The sequence below is a fragment of the Passer montanus genome, unplaced genomic scaffold (genome assembly GCF_014805655.1).
Source record: "Passer montanus isolate IOZ18808 unplaced genomic scaffold, ASM1480565v1 scaffold44, whole genome shotgun sequence".
Taxonomy (NCBI): domain Eukaryota; kingdom Metazoa; phylum Chordata; class Aves; order Passeriformes; family Passeridae; genus Passer; species Passer montanus.
This window is the reverse complement of record NW_024369262.1, coordinates 845,756-865,146: the sequence shown is the minus strand read 5'-3', so window position 1 is coordinate 865,146 and position 19,391 is coordinate 845,756. Positions and strand designations below refer to the sequence as shown.

Below are 19,391 nucleotides of genomic sequence, written 5' to 3'. Positions count from 1 at the left end.
TTTTTTTTGGTGAAGCTTCGAGATGCTTTTTTTTTTTGTTAAAATTGTCTGAACCCTCTAATGAACAAAATACTGAGGATCACAGAGTATCATAATAATATAAACTGATTAATAGAAACATTGACATGTAGATGCAATGAGAAGTCCTGAAATGTGCCACAGTTACAGTTCTCTCCATTAGAAACAATACAGGAGTCTGTCAGTCCCAGAACAAAGCCATTGCTCTATTTACCTTATTAAAGGTAGGGAAAATGCCCAGTAGCATTCACACAAACATGAACCATTAGTTTCTCAGAATAAGGGAATAATTAGCTTACCTGGAACATCAATTAATCTCTTATAAACATTCAAGAAGGCTGCCTCTGCTTCTTTGCTTCGTTTACCCAATGCATCAATCTAAAAGAGGAGATGAGAAAAGAAGCTTTAAGACTTGTTCCAATACAACTCTCACACTCAGAGCTATAAATATAAATTAATAATTTCATGTAAAACTAGTCAGTACATAAAAAGTGAACCCAGCTCTCCTGTATACAGCTCCTATAGAAGCAGTTAAAAGACTGCTCCTGCTACATTTGTAGTGAATATAAAGTCCATTTTTCAGCCCAATAACAAGCGTCAATATTTTCATGACCACTCCTGCCTGTTGTGATTCTTTACTTTAAATCTTTTAAGAAAGCCTGGCACTTGCCAGGACAGATTATCTCCTCAACAACTGTTTTCCTTTACCACTTTTTGAGATCTAGCACAGCAAATGGAACTGCGGCCACTTCTGATGTCCCACTCTGCCTTTATTGTGGTAAATAGATTTTTTTATTATTTCCAATAAGCCCCTGAGGAGATGGAAAAATGAACTTATTGAGCACCCTGTGATACTTAACACTAAATAACTGTGAAGCTTCTACATGCAAAGAAGTTTTCTAATACAGCTCAGGCAGTCTGCACTCCTGAGCTCCTCTGACCAGCTTCTCCTTGTGTTCTGTAACACACACAATACTCATCTAAGACTATTTTTATAATTTTATTATTTTCCCCCTACGTCTGTATTTTCATCTAAAACTCCATTGTACAAGGAAAGGCAGCTTAGCAGCTCCAAGAATAAAATACCTATTCCACAGCAACTTTTTTTTGTAAACATGTATTTTCCTATTGTAGTGGAAAGCAGAGGATTTTCTATTGCTTCATATTGACAATAAACAACCAAACTGACTCAGGATCAGATCCAGTGAATTAATACTCCAAAGCAGAGGGACAGAAAGGGAAACAGGAAAGCCTGACACAGCTCTGTGGCAGCTTACCCAAATCAGGAAACCAAAGGCATGGAGATTATCGTTCCCATATTTTAATAAAAGGCAAGGAAGGATCTGAAGAACTGCGGATACAAAGGCCTGATATCAATTCTTCTGTGTATTTGAAAGGCAGGGAATATTATGGAACCATTTAAAGGTGCGGACGTCACCGCGGCCTAAAAAAAGGAAGGCCCTGTCTGAAAAACGTCCTTGAATTCTTTCTCTACATTATTGATTCATAGATAAGGCAGAAACAATGGCCAGAGTTTACTGTATCTGTATTTCAGGATATTTTATTCTGCAGGAGGGGGATTTGCAGCACTGGGAAGCGTGTGACCAAGCCAGGGCTCTGCCAGCACTCGGGCTCGGGAAGCTCCGGGTGCCCGGGAGAGGAAGAGGAGGGGAGATAAAGCAGGAGGGTGCTGCAGGGTCAGTCCTGGTGCCACTTGTGTTTACTTTGTCCTGAAACGCCTCTGGCAGGAGAAGGGAAAGATTTGGGAAGGGAGAGGGGGGCAATCCTACAATGTGGAAGATTAAATAATGCAGGAGTGGGAGCGCAGCGCGGGACAGCGCGCGGCTGGTGCGGATCAGCCTCACGGCTGGAAAGGGACTGGTCGGGATCATGACGGGCAGGATTAAGGCCACAAAACCAAAGGACAGTCGTAGAAATCACACAGAAGCACAGTGCACAAGGTACAAGCCAAGGCTTGTAGGGGAGGTGAGGAGGGGTCAAGGAGGGAAATAAGGACACGGGCAGCGGCCGCGCAGCGTTTGGCAGCAGCAGCGAGGAAATCTTGGGAGATACGGCGAGAGGCTGGGAAGAGACAACTTCTGGCAACACAATACAAGGCTGTACTTAAAGAAATAAACCAAATTCCTATTCCACTTACATCCCCCCAGGACCTGCATTAATTTATGGAGATGTGTGGAGGTGTGGTGTAACTGACACCTGACCTATTTAGAGCTTATCAAAGGGTATTGGAAAAGTGATAAACGAGCATCAGATGTTGAAGTGATGGAGGATGTGGAGAGCAGATATAAATTCTCAAGAAGAGCTGGCTATGCTGCTCTTTCAGAGTTTATCAAGAAAGACCACAGAAAGACACTGGAATCTCCCAGGGCATCCGACCTGCCACGGAGCAAGGGATTGATGGTCTTGAATAACCCACTTAATAATCTGAATTTGAGCAATCACAGATGGACTGATGCTCATTAGGGAAGGAGAACAGAAGCAATTCGGAGAGAACATTTTCACACAAGGAGAAGCTGAAACGAGCCTGTGGAACGAAGTGCCAAAGGCAGGGAGGCTGGGATGTGTAAATCCATGCTGGGGAGTGTCAGGCACCGCTCAGGGATGGGGTGAGAAGGAAGGGGCACCACCAGGGACACTTGTGCAGTTGAGCTGTTTCATGGGTGCACAGAGACTCTCTGAAGGCCAAAGCACACCATATGTTACACTTCTGGACTTCAACGTTCCCACATAGAATTTTCTCTCACTGCTGCTAGGCAGAGAGCAGCCAAATTTAAATTACTATTATTAAATACAATTAGCATTACAGCACTGATTCTGTACTGTATTTTGAAAAATTCATTTGCCCCTTTTATGAAAAGCAAAGCACTTAAAATGCTTCCATTTCTGGGAAATAACAGGATGGATTTGTTTTCCTATTACAGTTTTTCCACATTTTAATAAAGAGCATTTGTACTTTTATTCTCTCTAAGTATTATAGAAGGTATGGTTTATTTGCTCCTTACCACTTATAGAGTGATGGAAATATAAACCAGATTTGAAACAACATCTTGCAAGGAGATCAGAGACTTTCCAAAGGAAGCAGTTTGTAAATCACAGGTATTTTACACCTTTTTTCACCCTCAAATTCAAAACCAGAATTCCAAACAATCCCACTAGGCAGAAATATGGTTTTATGTTTTAGTTGTTAAAAAAATAAATCAACCTGTCTGGTTTAAAGTTTTACTAAAAATGAGCACTGCAACTATTTTATATCTTAAAATAAAATGTAGAAAAAGCACCGTGACAACTTTAACTGGAATAAAAATATAATTAGGCATGCCAGCACCCAGGTGCATAAGGAAATAAGGAAATATGGGAGGAAAAAGACATCAAAAATAGCAAAATATAAATGAAGTCCAGAGAGAGAGGAAACAGAGCACTGAAATGACATGGAAATATTTGGAAGTTCACTGAAAATTTTTCAAATTAAAGTAAAATTGTTTTAGGAGCCAACAAGGCTGAGCTGCAATCAGCTCACATTAAAACCGTTGAACTACATTATAAAACTCTTGCTGAACATTTTTATTTGACTCTAAAAACTTCAGGGACCCTGAAAGAAGTCAACTTATAATTACACTCGCGTTGTCTTGACACGAGCTTAGCTCCAAATCTTAATTTATCTAAACCAGGCCCCATTATGTCTTCTCTGAGCAAAAAGAAACAACAGTGACCTCTGTATTCCCCACCACCCCCATAAACATATGTTCACTTTTAAGTTTTGGCATCCTATTTGTCTTGATAATACCACTGGCGCTGCAGTGAGATAACAGAACTGAGACACCAGGAATCCTCCCTGCTCAGCACAGCCTTCATCTCCCTCTTCATCCCTAAAACATCACCACAGCTACATGGAGGAGCTGCAGCCAGACTGGGCTGAGACCAGTCCTCCCTTTTTCCACCTTGTTTTTCCAGGTCAGGTGCTCTCCTGAGTTGATGCTCAGGGTACCAAGGTCACCCTGGAGATTGAGTGTCTCCCCTTCCCCTCCAGAATCGTCTCCTTCCAATCTGCCATGAAGATCTCCATGGCCTGATCCCACTCTCCCTTTGCTGTCTGACACTGCTGGCTTGCTCCCCCAAAAACATGGACAGCCTAGTCCAGGAGTATTTGGTCCCAGTCTCATACCCACTGCACCTGGCTGAAATCAAAATATCATCAATGATATTTTTATCACAGATTTATCTCCACATTTATGTGAGCAGCACAAATCTGGCACATAGGCCAGGGAAGGTGCTGAACACAGATTTATCTGAATGTTGCCTCTTTCAGCCGTGTCCAGCCAAGTTCAGAAGGACAGACTGGGGCTTTAGTTTGGGATCTGTCCGTTTTTATGCAGTAGGAGATTTCAGCATTAGCTCAAGTCTGATGTTCAGTGCCCCACAATCTCCTGAGCACAGGTCTGCAGGGCTGGGGTGCTCTGGGCTGTATGAATGTGGTATCACCTCATGAACTGCAGTCAGACTGAAGGATGCATATCTCTGCTCCTGAACTGAAAGATGGAACAGGATGATGAAGCTCTCTGCAAGGAAGCTGGACTGGAAGCCAGATGCCAGCACATCCTGCACTGACACTTGAATTCTGTGAACTGAGGGGTATCCAACACATCTCTGAGCACGGGTCTGACACATGTGCTGCTGCTCTTGGACCCACCTCGATCATTCAGCACAGCTGGAATGTTGGGATGCTCCTTTGGGAGGGTTCCCAGTGCTGTGTCTGTCTGGATTACCAAAGCACTGGTGATTTACTCTCAGTGCCACAAACACAAGTGTTCACACAACTGTGCTAAATATCATCAACCTTGCAGTCCCAGCTCTTCCACTTATCCTCATAGTTCTCCACTTTAGTTCCCACTCTTGTAAACCACCTTAACATGTCTTTTACTGTCCTGCACACAATCTGGAAGTAATTTATCAAGTAAAAAGAAATTATTTAAAAGAGAAGTTATTTTTCTGTTCTGTTTTTTAATAAATGGATGCTTTAAGGAGACACCCATCCCTTTTCCCTTACACATCTTCTATCGTATTGTTTTGCATCACGAAGTTTTTCCATTTGTCTTCAATTACTACAAGTTACCAAAACACCATTAAGAACCATGTTTCACATGTGAAACAAAGGGAAAAGCACGAGAACAACTCATTAAAGCAACACTCTTTTAAGCCATGCTGTATTCTTGAATAACTGCCTTGGAATCAAATGGTGGCTGTAGCAGGAATATTAATGCACCAGTCTTGCTTTGAAGCCTTTAAATATAGTTGGCTTGATTCTCTTAATACCAAGAGATATCTACATTCATAAATTAATTAATAAGAGTAACATTGTAATTTACAAATTAATGAAAACTTATTCACCATCCCTGTTAACTTATTTTGTGACTGACAAAAGAAAAAGTAAACAATTCTTATTTTTAGTTTTGTTGCAATTAAAACCGTTTTGAAGCAAAATTATAAAGAAATTATTTCTGTGCAGTTGCTTAAGGCATATGGCACGGATTTTAGCTGGGCTATAAATTCTTTAACAGAATTAAGGACTTCACAGTAGATCCAACACCAATCTGTTTAACAAAGCAGCTTGGGTTGGGACATAGGTACCAGGAAAGAGCCTGGGAAGGGCACGCCTGCCTCACCAACCTGTTGGTTTAACCTCAAGTTAAGCAGAGAGCTTTAGGAAGCACTCAAACACCTCAACTTTTCAATTCTCTTCCCTCCACTGTGAAACAGCTGCAACCTTGAACCCTTAAAACCTCCTCTTCCTTTCATGCCCAGATAAATCCTGATTTTCCCAGACAAACATCCCTGCCATCCCCTGAGGAATGTTCTCACAGGACAGCTTCTTGCTGCTTTTCCAATCTTTGATCTTCCTTCCCAGTAAAACAGCCCAGCCCAACATGTGCCTGCAGATATTGACAGCAGAGGCACAGCTCTGATTAAATCCTGTTTGCCACCCTGCCTTTGGATCAGCAGCTGTGCTGTCCCTGCTGGACCTCTCCTGGAGCCCTGGATAACCCTCCTGCCTCCCTCCTCACCTCTCTGCATTTCAGAGCAGCTTTCCCAGCTCCTGCTCTCACCCAGCTCCCAACCCATCCGTGGGGCAGGCAGGGAGCAGCCCTGCTCCCTCCTCCTCCTCCTCCTGCTGGAGTGTGATTCAGCTCAGTGGCTCAGTGCAAAACTAAGGAAGCAGAGGAAGAATTTATTTTCCATTGTGCTGGCAAACTGAACTGACTCATGCTGTGCATTTGCTGGGCTCAGCACGAGGGAGGAGGTGGGGACCCAGAGCTGGGGCAAGGACACCCCATGGCATGGGTCCCTCACCTGTGCAGATCAGCAGGAACAGCACGAAACCAGTGACAAAGAATGGATGGCACAAGGGGGCTCAGAGTGCCAAATGTTACCAAAAATCTCTTTTATCAATCGATCTTCACAGTATGAAAGTGGATTAACTTTGTTCATGGCTATATTAGTTCATTTTATACACTCTGATGTAATGACATGTTACAATTTTCCTGGAGGCTTTGGTGTTTTTTCATGTTCAAGTAAAACAAATCAAAGGACAGCCTGGTCCTGGAAATAAGGACTTTGCTCATGGAAGGATAAAAGATACTCCTGAACACCAAGCTAATGCCAACATCCCAGCCCCTCTGACACTTTATTCAAACCCTCACTGTGTTTTCTGATGTCACAAACCAGTAACTCCAGCAAGACTGACCCCAGGGATGCCTGGATCCTATTTCTGAGGAAATAGGGTGGATTTGCAATATTTTACTCCAATTAGGAAGTGTGGGTGCTAGTAATTAGTCAAATTGTGTTGTACCTGAATTTTAAGGGGTGTAAAAATCTTGTGTGAAACCAGAACTGGGGTGTCCCAATTTGGCTGTACAATGAATAATTATTTACTTTTTTAAATCTACATTTTGCATCCCAGCCTCTCTCCTCAAGTCAGCACAGGTCAGTGGTGAATTTTCTTAATGCCAAAAAGGTAAAACAAAGAGGTGACATTTGAACAGGGGACACATCCTTCCCCCAAAACTGAAGGAACATCTTTCCAGTGAATAAATCAGCGAATCATTTATTCTATCACCAGAGAAGATGTCAGAGCTTGCCAGTTCTGATCCTCGAGGTTCTGTGAGAGCACGAGGATGGAGAACAACTCTGGCCATGCCAGCCCAGCCATGTTTGGGAAATGGGGCAGGGAGGAAGGGGAGGAAGGCAGGACAGACAGCCTGGGCTACCCCACATCACCCCCAGCTCCCCAGCAGCAGGAGCTTTGTGTAGGGTGAGTGGGTGCCCTCACCTGCCCATGCACCTCTCCTCCAGGCTCTGAGCAATGACCTGGAACCCCCAATCACTCCTCTCCCTCATGGATGATCCAAACTTCTGTTTAGTTATTTTTAAAAAAATTAGGTCAGAGGAATCTGTGCAAGAAGGAGCTCATTAACCACCTTTGTGCAATAAATACCAAGATGCACACTTTTCCTGGTGTTTTGTACTGAGCTCACCCTCTTGCTTCTCTTTTCTGACAAAGCAAGACCAGAAGACACCAGCTTGTATAGGGCCTCACAGTAACTGTAATAAACAGAGGTAATTCTGTAATAAATACAGAGATAATTCTGTACTTGGAGAAACAGGGACTCAGCAGAATACCTCACCCAGCCCAGCCCTCCTATCCCCATTCCTTCCAGCACACTTCAAGCTCTCTTTTTTTCTCCTGAGGATGAGAAGACACTCCTGACCCTGTGAGCTGCACCAGTGCTGCCTGTCGGAATCCTGAATAAACTGAATTTCCCACCACTGCTCCCGTTGCCCCCGAGCGCGTGGCAGCGGCACAGGCAGCCCACCAGCTGCCAACAGGAATTTCAGCACTTTGTCAATTATGTAAAAATAAGAGGATTTGGGCTGATCCTCCCCAAAGTTACCCTGGTAGTCTCTGCTGTCTTGGTACAACTTGCAATTTGGAGAAAAACCTGCAAGAGCTTTGGGGAAGGTGCACAGCGCCTGTCGCTGCCTCTGGTGGGATGTGTAAGGTTTGGGACTCTGCCTGCTATCCCCACAGCTGAGAGCTGTCCCAGGAAGGAAAAGGGGATTATTGATATAATATTGATATAAAGGAAAAGGATATTACTGATATATTAGGAGAGGCTCTGTATTTGAGAGTCTCTGCAGTTCTGTCCCTCCCCTGCAGGTCAGTGTCTCCTCTTGGGGATGCTTTTGGCTCTGCAGCAGCCACCCCATGTGCTCAGCAGGGAGAGCTCATCTGCCCCTGAGATGCTGGAGTATATTTAAATCACCTTCCTCAGGAAAGATGTTGTTTAAACTGCAATCAAGCCAGCCAAAAATAAATAAATAATCATTTACACACTTCTGTAAACAAAGAAATGAAAGCACTGTGGAGCTGCCGTTACCCCAAGAGCAGGTCACGGGGAACGGAACTGAGATGAAAAGTGGACTTTAAAGGAGAATTAACTGCCAAAAACATTCACTTTTGGTAAATAGAGGGTTTTGATGAGACTTCCATGGGAAAGCAGGGAGGCTCTGGGCCCAAACACGAGCGCTGGATTTTGATGTATGCTGTTGACTTCCCCAACACAGAGCAATTTGTAATAGCTTTGCCACGCTGTTGTTTTCAAAGCTCCTGCTACATCACAAGCATTTATTTCTGACCACAAAATTACATTTATTCAACAGAAAGCAGCTCAGGGTCTTTAAGAGGTTAACTTCTGGAGTGCTTGGCTGCTCTCCAGCCTCCCTACGAGCATCAGTGCTAACGCAAGGCACACAACAGCACCCAGGCTGGCCGTGATTAATAGAGTGCTGAACACGCTGCTTTCCACATACACACACTTTTCATTCCCTTGCTTCCATAGATCATGGACTTATCCTCAAAATATCTGACTGAAATTGAATTTGGCTTCTCTCTCAACCGTTCATTTCCTATGTTATGCAAGGTTATATCCTTTTCTGCATGAGCAGAACCAAACCAGCTGCAGCTTTTGAGAAGAAAATGTGTTTTCAATTATGAAGTTGGCCTGAATATTGAACCACAGTTCTACTGCTGCTCTAATTGAGCCATCATGGAGTGAATGTACAGGAAAGAAATTGTATTAATTAGGTTTGGAAATTTAACATAAGGAAATTAAAGGGGGTAAAATAGAAAAAATATGAGTATCAGCTCAGGAATAGTCTCTCAAAATGCAGAAGGAATGTAGGTCTGAAGTGGTTTAGGCACACACATTATTAGAGTACTCCTTCAAAGACATGATTAGTAGTTCCAGCACATCAAACTGATTTTCAGCTTCTGTTGTCTGCATATGGAAAATTATTAAATTACTGACTGACCAAATTAATAGTTTAAAGAGCAATTCAGCTGAGTGGGGAGCCAGAGTGGTCTCATCAGAATGGCAATACCCTTAAAAGTACTTGCTCTGGGAGAAGAATATGAGAAATGGCTTTCACAGACATCAAATCCAGCATGTTGTTTTGGAGTCTGTGCCTTAGAGGGCTCTCCAAATGAGGGATTACTGCATTACTGTTGGACAGTGCTCTTATGCCACATGAAAAGAATGCTAATGACCTCAGGAAATCCTTTCCCAGCCTTAAAATATCTGTCTGATGACTTCACAAATACAGATTCCAACATTAGACTTCCATACCACAACTTCAGTTCTGTAAATTAACATAGCCCAAGAACATCCCTTCTTTTGCTGCCTTTTTTTTTTTTTCCAGATTTCATGCACAAATATCCATCCACTGATGTACCCATGGTAAAGCACAGTGACCTACCCAAAACACAGCTCATTCAGACAGCTGATGGCAGGGATGCCTTGCTAATTATATATAATAATCATGTCGTGATTGCATGGTGAAGCTCTTTAACCTTTCCTGATTCTGTCCTGTATTTAGCCCAGCACAGGGAGACCAAACCATTAATAAGTTGCATCCTCAAGTTAATGGCAAGGAAAAGGAAAAGCAAGACAGAGATTTAAGATCAAAATGACAGGAATTTTACACTTCTGAAATGAATGACTTTTAACTGTCTTGCTCACAATAGCCTATTTACACCACCCAGACCTTAAATCTTCCAGGGAAGGCAGAAAAGTTACCCACAGATTTCAAAAGAACAGTACCATCAGCTCTGAAGCAGACACAACATTCTGTTAAATTAGAAAACTGCCTTTAAATTTCCATTAAGATCCTAAATAAGGAAAAAGTACTATAATAAAACTATTCTCCAGTGATGAATTAATAGGAGCTCATGCTGAACTAGGAATGCATTTGAAAATTTGTAGTATGCTAAATTCCATTTCATAGTGCTTTTACTCTAACTCTTATAATAAAAATCCAGTTACTTAACACACTGAGATCTATACAAAAAAAAGTTATTTCCAAGTACTAATGGAAACTGAATATTTGATAACTGGAACAGTTGTTGTCTGAATGAATGAGATAAATAACTAAGGAATACAGAACGTTCTGCTTTGTCCGGTATTTATAAATTCATATGATATAAAGGGAAAATACTGGGGGGAAGTATCAACATTCCATGCTTAAACTGAAGAGAAAAATTGGCTAAAGTGACCTGTGGGTTTGTTTAAAAAAGCCAACTGGCCCCAGGTTTACCAGCAGCTCCCATAAATCGTGTTTGGGAGGGGACATAAATACCTGAGCTTAACTTCCCCTCTCTCCAAGTCACGTCAGGCTCACCCAGGCACAGTTCAAGGACAGTTTAAGTCAACCTGAGCTGACACATTTGTGCTGCTCCTGCCCCTGGCTTTGCTCTCCTGGCCTCTCCCCTGCACTGAGCTGCTGCTCTGAACCCACCTGGTGGGAAACTAAGCCTGCAAAAAGAGGGGAAAAAACCCCAACTTTGTGCTGAACGTGGGCTCACAGCAGAAGAAGAGCTGAGGAAGGGCAGGGGTGGGGAGCAGGAACACACAACATCCATGCAAAGCTGCTTAAACACCTGGGCTTATCAGGGAGATGCCTCCATCCTCTGATCCCCTGGCCCTCCCTAGAGCCCAGAGCCCCCTGGACAGTTCAGCCCAATGGGATTGCTAAAACACCATTTCCTTTCTGATGTGGAGTCTGGTTTATTATTCCATGCCAAAAGCACCTAATGCTGGCTAAGAGCAGAGCCTGAGCACAGGATGAGGCAGCAGCAGCAGTGCGGGGTGGAGACAGGAGTCAGAGGCAAAAATGTGGTGGAGACTCTCCCACAGGGGAATGGAGAACCTGCATCAAGCAGGAACCTTTCTCCTCAGTCCTGAGTGAGCAGCTGGTGGTGCCCCAAAGTTCCACATTCCCACCCACCATGCCTGTGGGGGCTGCTCCTACAGCATTCCCTATTCCTGCTCCAGGACACTCCCTTCCAGCAGAAGGGGCCCTAAAAAACATTTATTCCCACCACTTCTCCACTTACCTCTGTTTTATTTATTTACTGCTGCTGATCTTTAAAAAAAAAACCAAACCCAAAATCACAGAATCATTGAAAGGTTTGGGTGGGAAGGGACCTTAAAGCCCATCCTGGTCCAGCTCCCTTGCCATGTGCACCTTCCACTAGAGCAGGTTACTCAGAGCCCCATCCAGCCTGGCCTTGAACACTTCCAGGAACAAATCTGGGGCTGAAAACTCATGTCTGTGTAGTAAAACAGGGGAGCCTCTTGCCCTATTCCTCCTCCCGGCTCACATCCCATCCCACAGGTACTGTGTGACCAAAAGGTCCCTCAGCCAGCTCCTCCCAGGACATTAAATATCACCTGACAGGTAATGAATTATTGCCAGGCAGTCCCAGGGGCTGCTGAGGTCAGTGTCTGTTCCCAGCAGTGTTGCTCCCTGAGCCTCTCAAGGGACAGGAATTGAGGCATCTCCTGTGGATTTGAAATGGAGAGAAGCCTATTTGCTCAACAAAACTTGTTTTTGAGATACCCAGAGCAGATATCTCCTGATGTTTTAGAAAGTCAGCCTTAACAACAACCAGAAACCAGATCTATATCCTGAACAATCAAATATAACTCAACAGAACAGGCTCATCTCCTTGGTATTTTGATTTGTCTCCAAAACAAGATACAGTAATTACATCTATAATCAAATACCATAATTCACAGTTTAATGTGGTGCATTTATGTAGTCAATCATGATTAGTTCAGGTTTTTTAGGTTTCTGAAACCCTGTCTCGATTAGGGAGACTGGAATCACCAGCTCAGAGATTCAGCAGCACAATCTTTTAATGTATTTGTGCTTCATTTACGTAACAGGGGATTACAGCAACAAATTTTACTCTGGTGAGGTTGAATTTATACCAAAATAAACTTCACTTTTATATCAGTGAAGCAAAACTATAGGAGAGGAGTGTGTGTGAGCCATGCCAAGGTAACAGGGAGCTGTCTCCACCAGGGAAGATCTAATGGAAGAATCTCCTTCACTGTAGCCAAATTTAAATTTATGCTTTTTACTTGATCCTCAGACATTCCCTTCATTAAAGAACAGTGCTGAAAGCACACATGCACTTTTCAGTCAGTGCATTGCAAGCTTGAAACTGAAGTGAAAAGGTTCCAAGAGCACTGCAATGCACTCGGAGCAATTTTAAAGTGTAAATTTCCATTGGCAAACGGACTCACGCAAGTCATTCTTTGTTCTCACAAATGTCTGTTGGATGTATCAAGGACAAAGTTATCCCGCTTATTTATTTATTTCTAGCAATACTTGGGAAATCAGGTTGTAAAACAAAAAGTACCGTGCTGCTTTTAAATGAAGGATTATTGCCTAGCTGGGACACAGATTTAGCAGGATGTGGAGGTGATCAGGATTGCAAGCCTCACTAAGGGGAGCTGTGCACTCAAATCCCTACCCTGCAAACATGCTCCTGAACTTCCCTGTGCTGATGGAACTGCCACAATCTAAAGTCAGTGAACAACTCATGGGCTGAGGAAGTGCTGGAACACAATTCTTGAGGGGCAGAGCTGTGTAATGTGTGTCAGTGTGAGCCCAAGCCTCCATGCAGCACCCCACACAGGCACGGAGCTTTACAAGGACAAATGTAATTTCACCCTCCCTCCCTGGTGCTTTCTGAGCAGCAGAACCACGGCTCCCATCTGGCCACAGCAAAAATGGAAAACTCTCTAATTGGCCCAGCTGCCTTTGCCTGTAGAAACCCTTCAGAATAACAACAGTTGGCTTTTAAACTCCTGAGCACTCTGCTCGTGTGCTCTGGGTGAGTGCTGTGAGGAGAAACCCAAGTGGGAGCTGGAGCCTCTGCAGCCTCTCACACAAACCCCTGCCAGCCCAAGGTTTTCCATCAGCCCTCTGGAATACAATGTTTTACAGCTGAAAAGCTTTGCAGGGAGAACAATTTGCAGTATTCTCGTGTTTTATGAGGGCACTACACTGCATTCATTAACAGCTCAAGCTGTAGGGTCAGTGAGGCCCAGGGAGCTGGATGGGCCACCTGGGTCCCTGCCACGGTGACAGGAGGCTCAGAGCAAAGAGATGTGACCAGTTTAGATTGCCCAGCACAAACCCTGAATCACAGAATGACCTGGGTTGGAAGGGACCTTAAGGATCATCTTGTTCCACACCACTGCCACGGGCAGGGACACTTTCCTCCATCCCAGGTTGTTCAGAGCCACATCCAGCCTGGTTTTAAACACTCCCAGGGATGAGGCAGCCACAGCTTGTCTGGACGACCTGTGCCAGGGCCTCCCCACCCTCCAGGAAAGAATTCCTTCCCAATATCCAATCTAAACCTGCTCTCTGTCAGTTTGAAGCCATTCCCCTTGTCCTGTCACTTTGTGCTCTTGTAAAACCTCCCTCTCCATCTTCAGGCTCCCTTCAGGTGCTGGCATTCCCTGCACACACAAAATGCAAAGGGCTGAGCCTTGAGGGCTCTGTGGCCACACACAGCACACCAGGCTCATGTGAAGCAGCACTGAAAGCATGATAAGAAGCAGAAGCAGCTCTTACCTCTCCCTGGAAACTCTTCAGTAATGGAGCTACCTGTTTGCGCAGGTCCTGGAAGACAGAAGCAGGATATGGCATCAGAAACACTGGAAAGGACAAGTCAGCATCATGTTTTTCCTGATGTCATTTTCAGTTCTCAAGTGTTACTTAAATTCTGATCGTGTTTTGTGGGAGATTTGATTAAAATAGAATTATACCTGGAGTTCACTTTGAGCAGGTCTGAATTTCCAGTTTGACATACACCTGCATGTACTGCAAATGGTATTAATTATCCAACTGTGGTGGGGCTGGCTAAGCACTGAATGCCTTCAGTCTCCTAATTCAGCTGAAACATTAATGAGATTAGCAGTAAATGTCTCTATCTACCTCCACAGCAGCTACACCTCTGAACTTATGCCAAGGAAATTCCCACAAATGGAAGCCAGGCTTAAAGGAAGATGATTCTGGACCATCATTTCAACTGGAAGTGTTGCCATTTTGAAAAATTTCTGGTTTATTTATTATTTTCCCAAGAGTGCTCTGGTTTTAGTCATCAGAGAACTAGAGCTCACTGAAGATGACAAGTATTATTTGTTAGTTTCTGTATAACTCAAAATTTCTTCTTCCAAATTACAACACACTCAGTGCTACAAAATTCATTAAAATACTGCCAACAAAATTACTGTAAAGGTTTATAGCATATTTTTACTTAGCAACTGAGATAATTTAGGACAAAAAAGGTATATTTATTGTACATAAAATTTTCTATGGCTTCACCTCTAAGCTGGTTTGGGTCTAATTCACTTACAAATTCAATAATTCAATAACACACACACAATATTGTGTGTGCCTGAAGAATAAAATCCAGTAACTTTGCAGAGGACACTATTAGTCATGCACAGCCAAGATGCTGCACTCCTGCTTTTGCACTGAGAAGGCACAAGCAGCCACTTCAGAGTGCACTTCCACCTGGAAATGAATCTGGAAGAGGATTAAAACAATAACCTGAAGCTGCATCACCTGATGTTGCTGCAGGGAAAGGGTGCATTTCCCATTGCTGGAGGTTTCCAAGGCTCAGCTGAGCAGAACTAGTGCTAAATGAGTGCTCAAGACCCATTTTTAAGGCCAGGTGAGATTTGGTCAGACTCTGGACAACCCCTCCAATGCTGAGTCCTACGATGCTCTGGGAATACTGCCCACAACTGGAACAGTCACCACGAAATCTTCCTATTTGCACACAGTCCCTGAGCTGCCTGAACCTCATGCAGGGGGTCACAAAGACATATTTGAAGCATTTTCTCTATATAGAAAAGGGTCTGTTGAGGCCTCAAGCATTTTGGAAAAGAAGGTGACCTCAAAAAGTTGGGAAATTCACTTTTCCAACACATTTACTTATACATCTACAGTCATGTAACATATTGGATGTTAAACCACTCACCAAAACACTCTCAGCCCTGGGTTTAATCTGATTTTCCTGAAGGAAAAGTAGGCTTTTGAGAGAAGTGATTTTTGTCATTTAAATGACAAGTCATGCAGAGAGTTGGAGTATCAGGAGTTCTCCCACTCCCTGAGAAATGGCTTAGGGGGCCCAAGGCAAATGAAGCTATCAAAGACAAATGATCAGTCAAATTTCACTTGTGACATGGTTATTGCACTAAAATACAGCTTAATCCCCATCAAGTCAAGGATAATATTGCAGCTTTCTGAGCTGCCTCTTCGGACTGAACCAAACTGTGCTTCTGTTCTTAGGCCAAGCCCAGTCACCCAAATGTTTCCTGATAAATCCTGCTGCCTGTTTTGGGACACAAAAAGGTTGGACACTGTCCTTGTGGATCACAAACATCTACAAATCACACTTTACCAAAGCAAACTGGCAGGTTGAGCAGCTTGTCCCCACTCCCTGCCTGCTCAGGGAGACCTGAGGGCTGTGCACCTTTTAGAACGTGTTTTCTTTGTAACCTGATGATGATGACATTGAAAAAAGTAACAATAACCACTGATGGCAAAATAAATGCCCACATTCAAGGCCAAAGCCTGGCAGAGGCAGTTTTAGTGCCCAGTGAAATTACAAACAGAATTAGATTTACAGCCCGGATACTGGCACTCTTTATAAAATCAGGAAAAATTATGTCATCCAAGCAAAGCAACTTTTTTTTGAAAGAAAAATCTCAGCTGGTCGAAAATCACTGGGTTTAGGGCTTTTGTCCCTGATATTGCCTCTGAATTTACTGACTTGTTTGGCACCAGCCAGAAGAGTGGTGTCAGCAGTGAAGGCAGAAATACAGGAGATGTAACCCCAGATCCAGAGGCAGCAGAATGTCATCCTTGCTCCTGTGTCCATGGCAAGCTCTAGCCAAGATCCTGCCATTTTACTGCCTCCTCTGGCACATCCTGACTTCTGAAAGACAGGATCTGCAGCACTTTTTATTTCAGGATATAAACTATGTCAGGACTTCACCTTCATATTCATCTTGAATAATGAGGGATGTTGTTGTTGGCTGTTTGTAGCAGCAGAGAGGGAGAGAAGCAGGGGTGGAGAGGAATAGAAGGAGCATCCCACAGCCATAAAAACAGAAACAAAAACGGAGAAAACCTTTCAAGTGCATTCATTTAACAAATTCAGGGTGCTAAACACTAATCCCAGCAATGAGAACGTTACCAAGCAAAATTCATGCCATCATGGGAAAACATGTGCTTGATTCAGACAGCAGCTTGTGGTGGGGGTAAAACTGCTTTTGAAATATTTCCTGATAGAGGAGAAGGCAGCTCAGGGTGATTCAGCTCCATTGGCAAGCAGTGCTTTACCCCACTGCAATCCATTTGGGGCAATCCCAGGACACAGCAGAGCACACACCTGAATGGGGGAAATGCTCTGACAACTTGAAATCTTCACAATAACCCGAAATCTGTTGCAGCTGAACAATTGAGACAGAGCATCTCACTGCCATTCCCTTCCCAGAGCAAACAGGCCAGGAAAGGGAACTGCAGGAATGTGATCCAGTGCTTTAAACTCAGCCAAAGGCTCCGTGCAGGTGAGTGGATAAATGGCACACAGCACAGCAAAAGGCATAAACACCTTTTTCACATCAGTTTTCCTTTTCTCCCCTCTTTTCCTGCCTTGCCCTTGGAAAGAGTTTATAGGAAAGAGTTTATAGGGTACTTTTATAATTCCTTCCTCAGCGAAACAACATCAAAACTTGAGACAGCTCACAACCAAAGGGAAATAAAAATAAACAGACAGAAGTCAAGAATACATATGCCTCGAGTCACAGCTCTGCTGGGGAGATTTATTTTTGGCAGTTTGGAAAAATTTCTCATCAGACTTTGTCTCAAAATATTACACTGAACTTCAAACAGAATTTTACCTTCTTTACACTAAATTGAACAGGAAGAAGGACGTTCAGTTCAGACCCAGGGGAATCTGCAGTGTTGGTTAGCAAGGACACTGGGTGATTTATTATCTGTTTAAAGTGTGGTGGCCTTTACTGCCTGGGCTGTGATCAAAACAGGAAAAGCATCCAGGCTCCAGCCCTCACAGAGCTACCAAAACACTGCAGCCAAGCAGAACAGCTGAAAAGGGTTCATGCAACTGAACATTACAACAAATTGTAATTTATCAACACAAACACACTGGAATATTTGAGTATAGGAATACAATCCCATTATTAGCCTATTTTTCTGTGCCATCTAAACACATGCATCCTTTCTCTCTGGATGATTTATCAGGGGTAGAGCAGTTTTCTGAAAAGGGCTCTATCACAGACAAACCCAGTATCTGATGAAGAGCCCATGAATGAGGATGCTGTATCATTATCTGAATCAAGTCTGATGGCTGAAAGCTAATATAGCATTTCCTCTTTACAAGAGTAAAAACAATGAGTTTATATTTTGATCAAGTAGCTAAACAATGAAATCTGAATCCACATAATTTTTAACTCTTTTTCCATTCTCATTAAAAATAACTCCACGGAAAATAAACCAAGAATAAATCTGTGTTAAAATCCTGGGCAACAAATGTCTTTGTGACAACTAAACTACATTATTTATCTAGATCTTAATACCCTGTGTACAGTACAAAGGACATAGCAATGGCCAGGCTGCCAACGCTGTATTTGTAATTTACTTGGGGTCTGAAGCTACACAAGCACCCTCTGATCTCCTCACAGGCTGCTCCATCTCATTTCCCTCCCAAATGCTTATCTCTAAATGTCACAACAAGAGCCCTCCGACCCCAGTTTGATAAATTGGCCCAGCAGAGCTGAGCTTGACCCACACACCTTCATCATCTGCACAAGCACTGTGCTCCCGTAAAACCCAACCCCAAACCCTGGGTGAACATTCCAGCCTGGGGCTGCCCCGCCACATTTCCCACCAATTGTTCTGTATTTTGTCTGCTGGAGCCACGCAGGGGCTGGGGAATGTCCCTGTGTCTGGCACAGGGATGCTAATGAGAAGCAGCCCGTGGGTGACATCACCAGTTCAGCTGTCACAACCATTCTGGAGCAGCCTCATCATGGGAGATGCTGTGGATTCCCCTTCCCCTCCCGTGTCCCCTTCCCTGTCTGCCCACGTGGAATAAAGCACTGAACTGCCCTGTGCAATGAACTGGCAGGGGCTGGACAGCCTGACCCCAGATTCTTTCTTGTATGAACTTAAAAAAAGAAAGAAAAAGAAAAAACCCAACACAGGATAACCTCCAGACAGCCCGCAGGGTGTACTGGCTGTGCAGGGGGGTGTTTGTAATTCCATCAACACCAAACACTTCCCATCCCTGGGCATGTTCAAGGCCAGGCTGGATGGAGCTTGCAGCAACCTGGGCTAGTGGAAGGTGTCCCTACCCATGGCAGGGCTGGAATGAGATGAGATTTAAGGTCCCTTCCACCCCAAACCACTCCATGACTCCGTGATAAGAAAGAGCACAGCTGAAGGGGAGCTCTGCTGTCACAAACTGTGTGCCAGGTTTATGCCCCTCTCCCCTGAGGCAGCGTGCTGGCAGGGTGGATGTCTGTTCCTAGGGGTTGGGAGGATGTTTATCCACGTGCCCTCACAGCCAGGGCTCTGCACACTCCATCCACCCCACTATTATCTCCAGAATGTTGCTGAGCTTCCCATAAATGCAGCTGAAAGGGGGAGAGGCGAGAGGCAGCCAAGCACGAAGGATTTGGGAAGAACGCTGGCATCAACTTCTGAGGTGTGTTTGATTGTTGTGTACTTCAAGGACACAACTTGTCACCGTGAAACACACAAATCAGCAAGTTAACTATAATTAGGAGTAAGCAGTTCTGCTGGTTAATTAGAGAGAGGCAGCAAGCACAGATGCTTCGCCCTGCTATGGGGAAATGGGTGAAGGGGTCGGGATCACTCAGACACCCACCACTGCAAAATACCAG

At 43.9% G+C, this 19,391-nt stretch overlaps 1 protein-coding gene across 7 annotated transcripts in view; it reads right to left on the bottom strand.

Moving 5' to 3' along the window:
- Positions 1-19,391, bottom strand: part of CUX1 (cut like homeobox 1) — a 273,426-nt gene that overhangs the window by 147,574 nt on the left and 106,461 nt on the right. For all 7 annotated transcript variants that reach the window (XM_039720978.1, XM_039720973.1, XM_039720974.1 and 4 more), the window contains exons 3-4: positions 14,026-14,073; positions 318-396 (exon numbers count right to left, since the gene is read on the bottom strand). In XM_039720978.1, the coding sequence (XP_039576912.1) occupies positions 318-396; positions 14,026-14,073 (127 nt within the window). The remainder of the gene's footprint in view (positions 1-317; positions 397-14,025; positions 14,074-19,391) is intronic.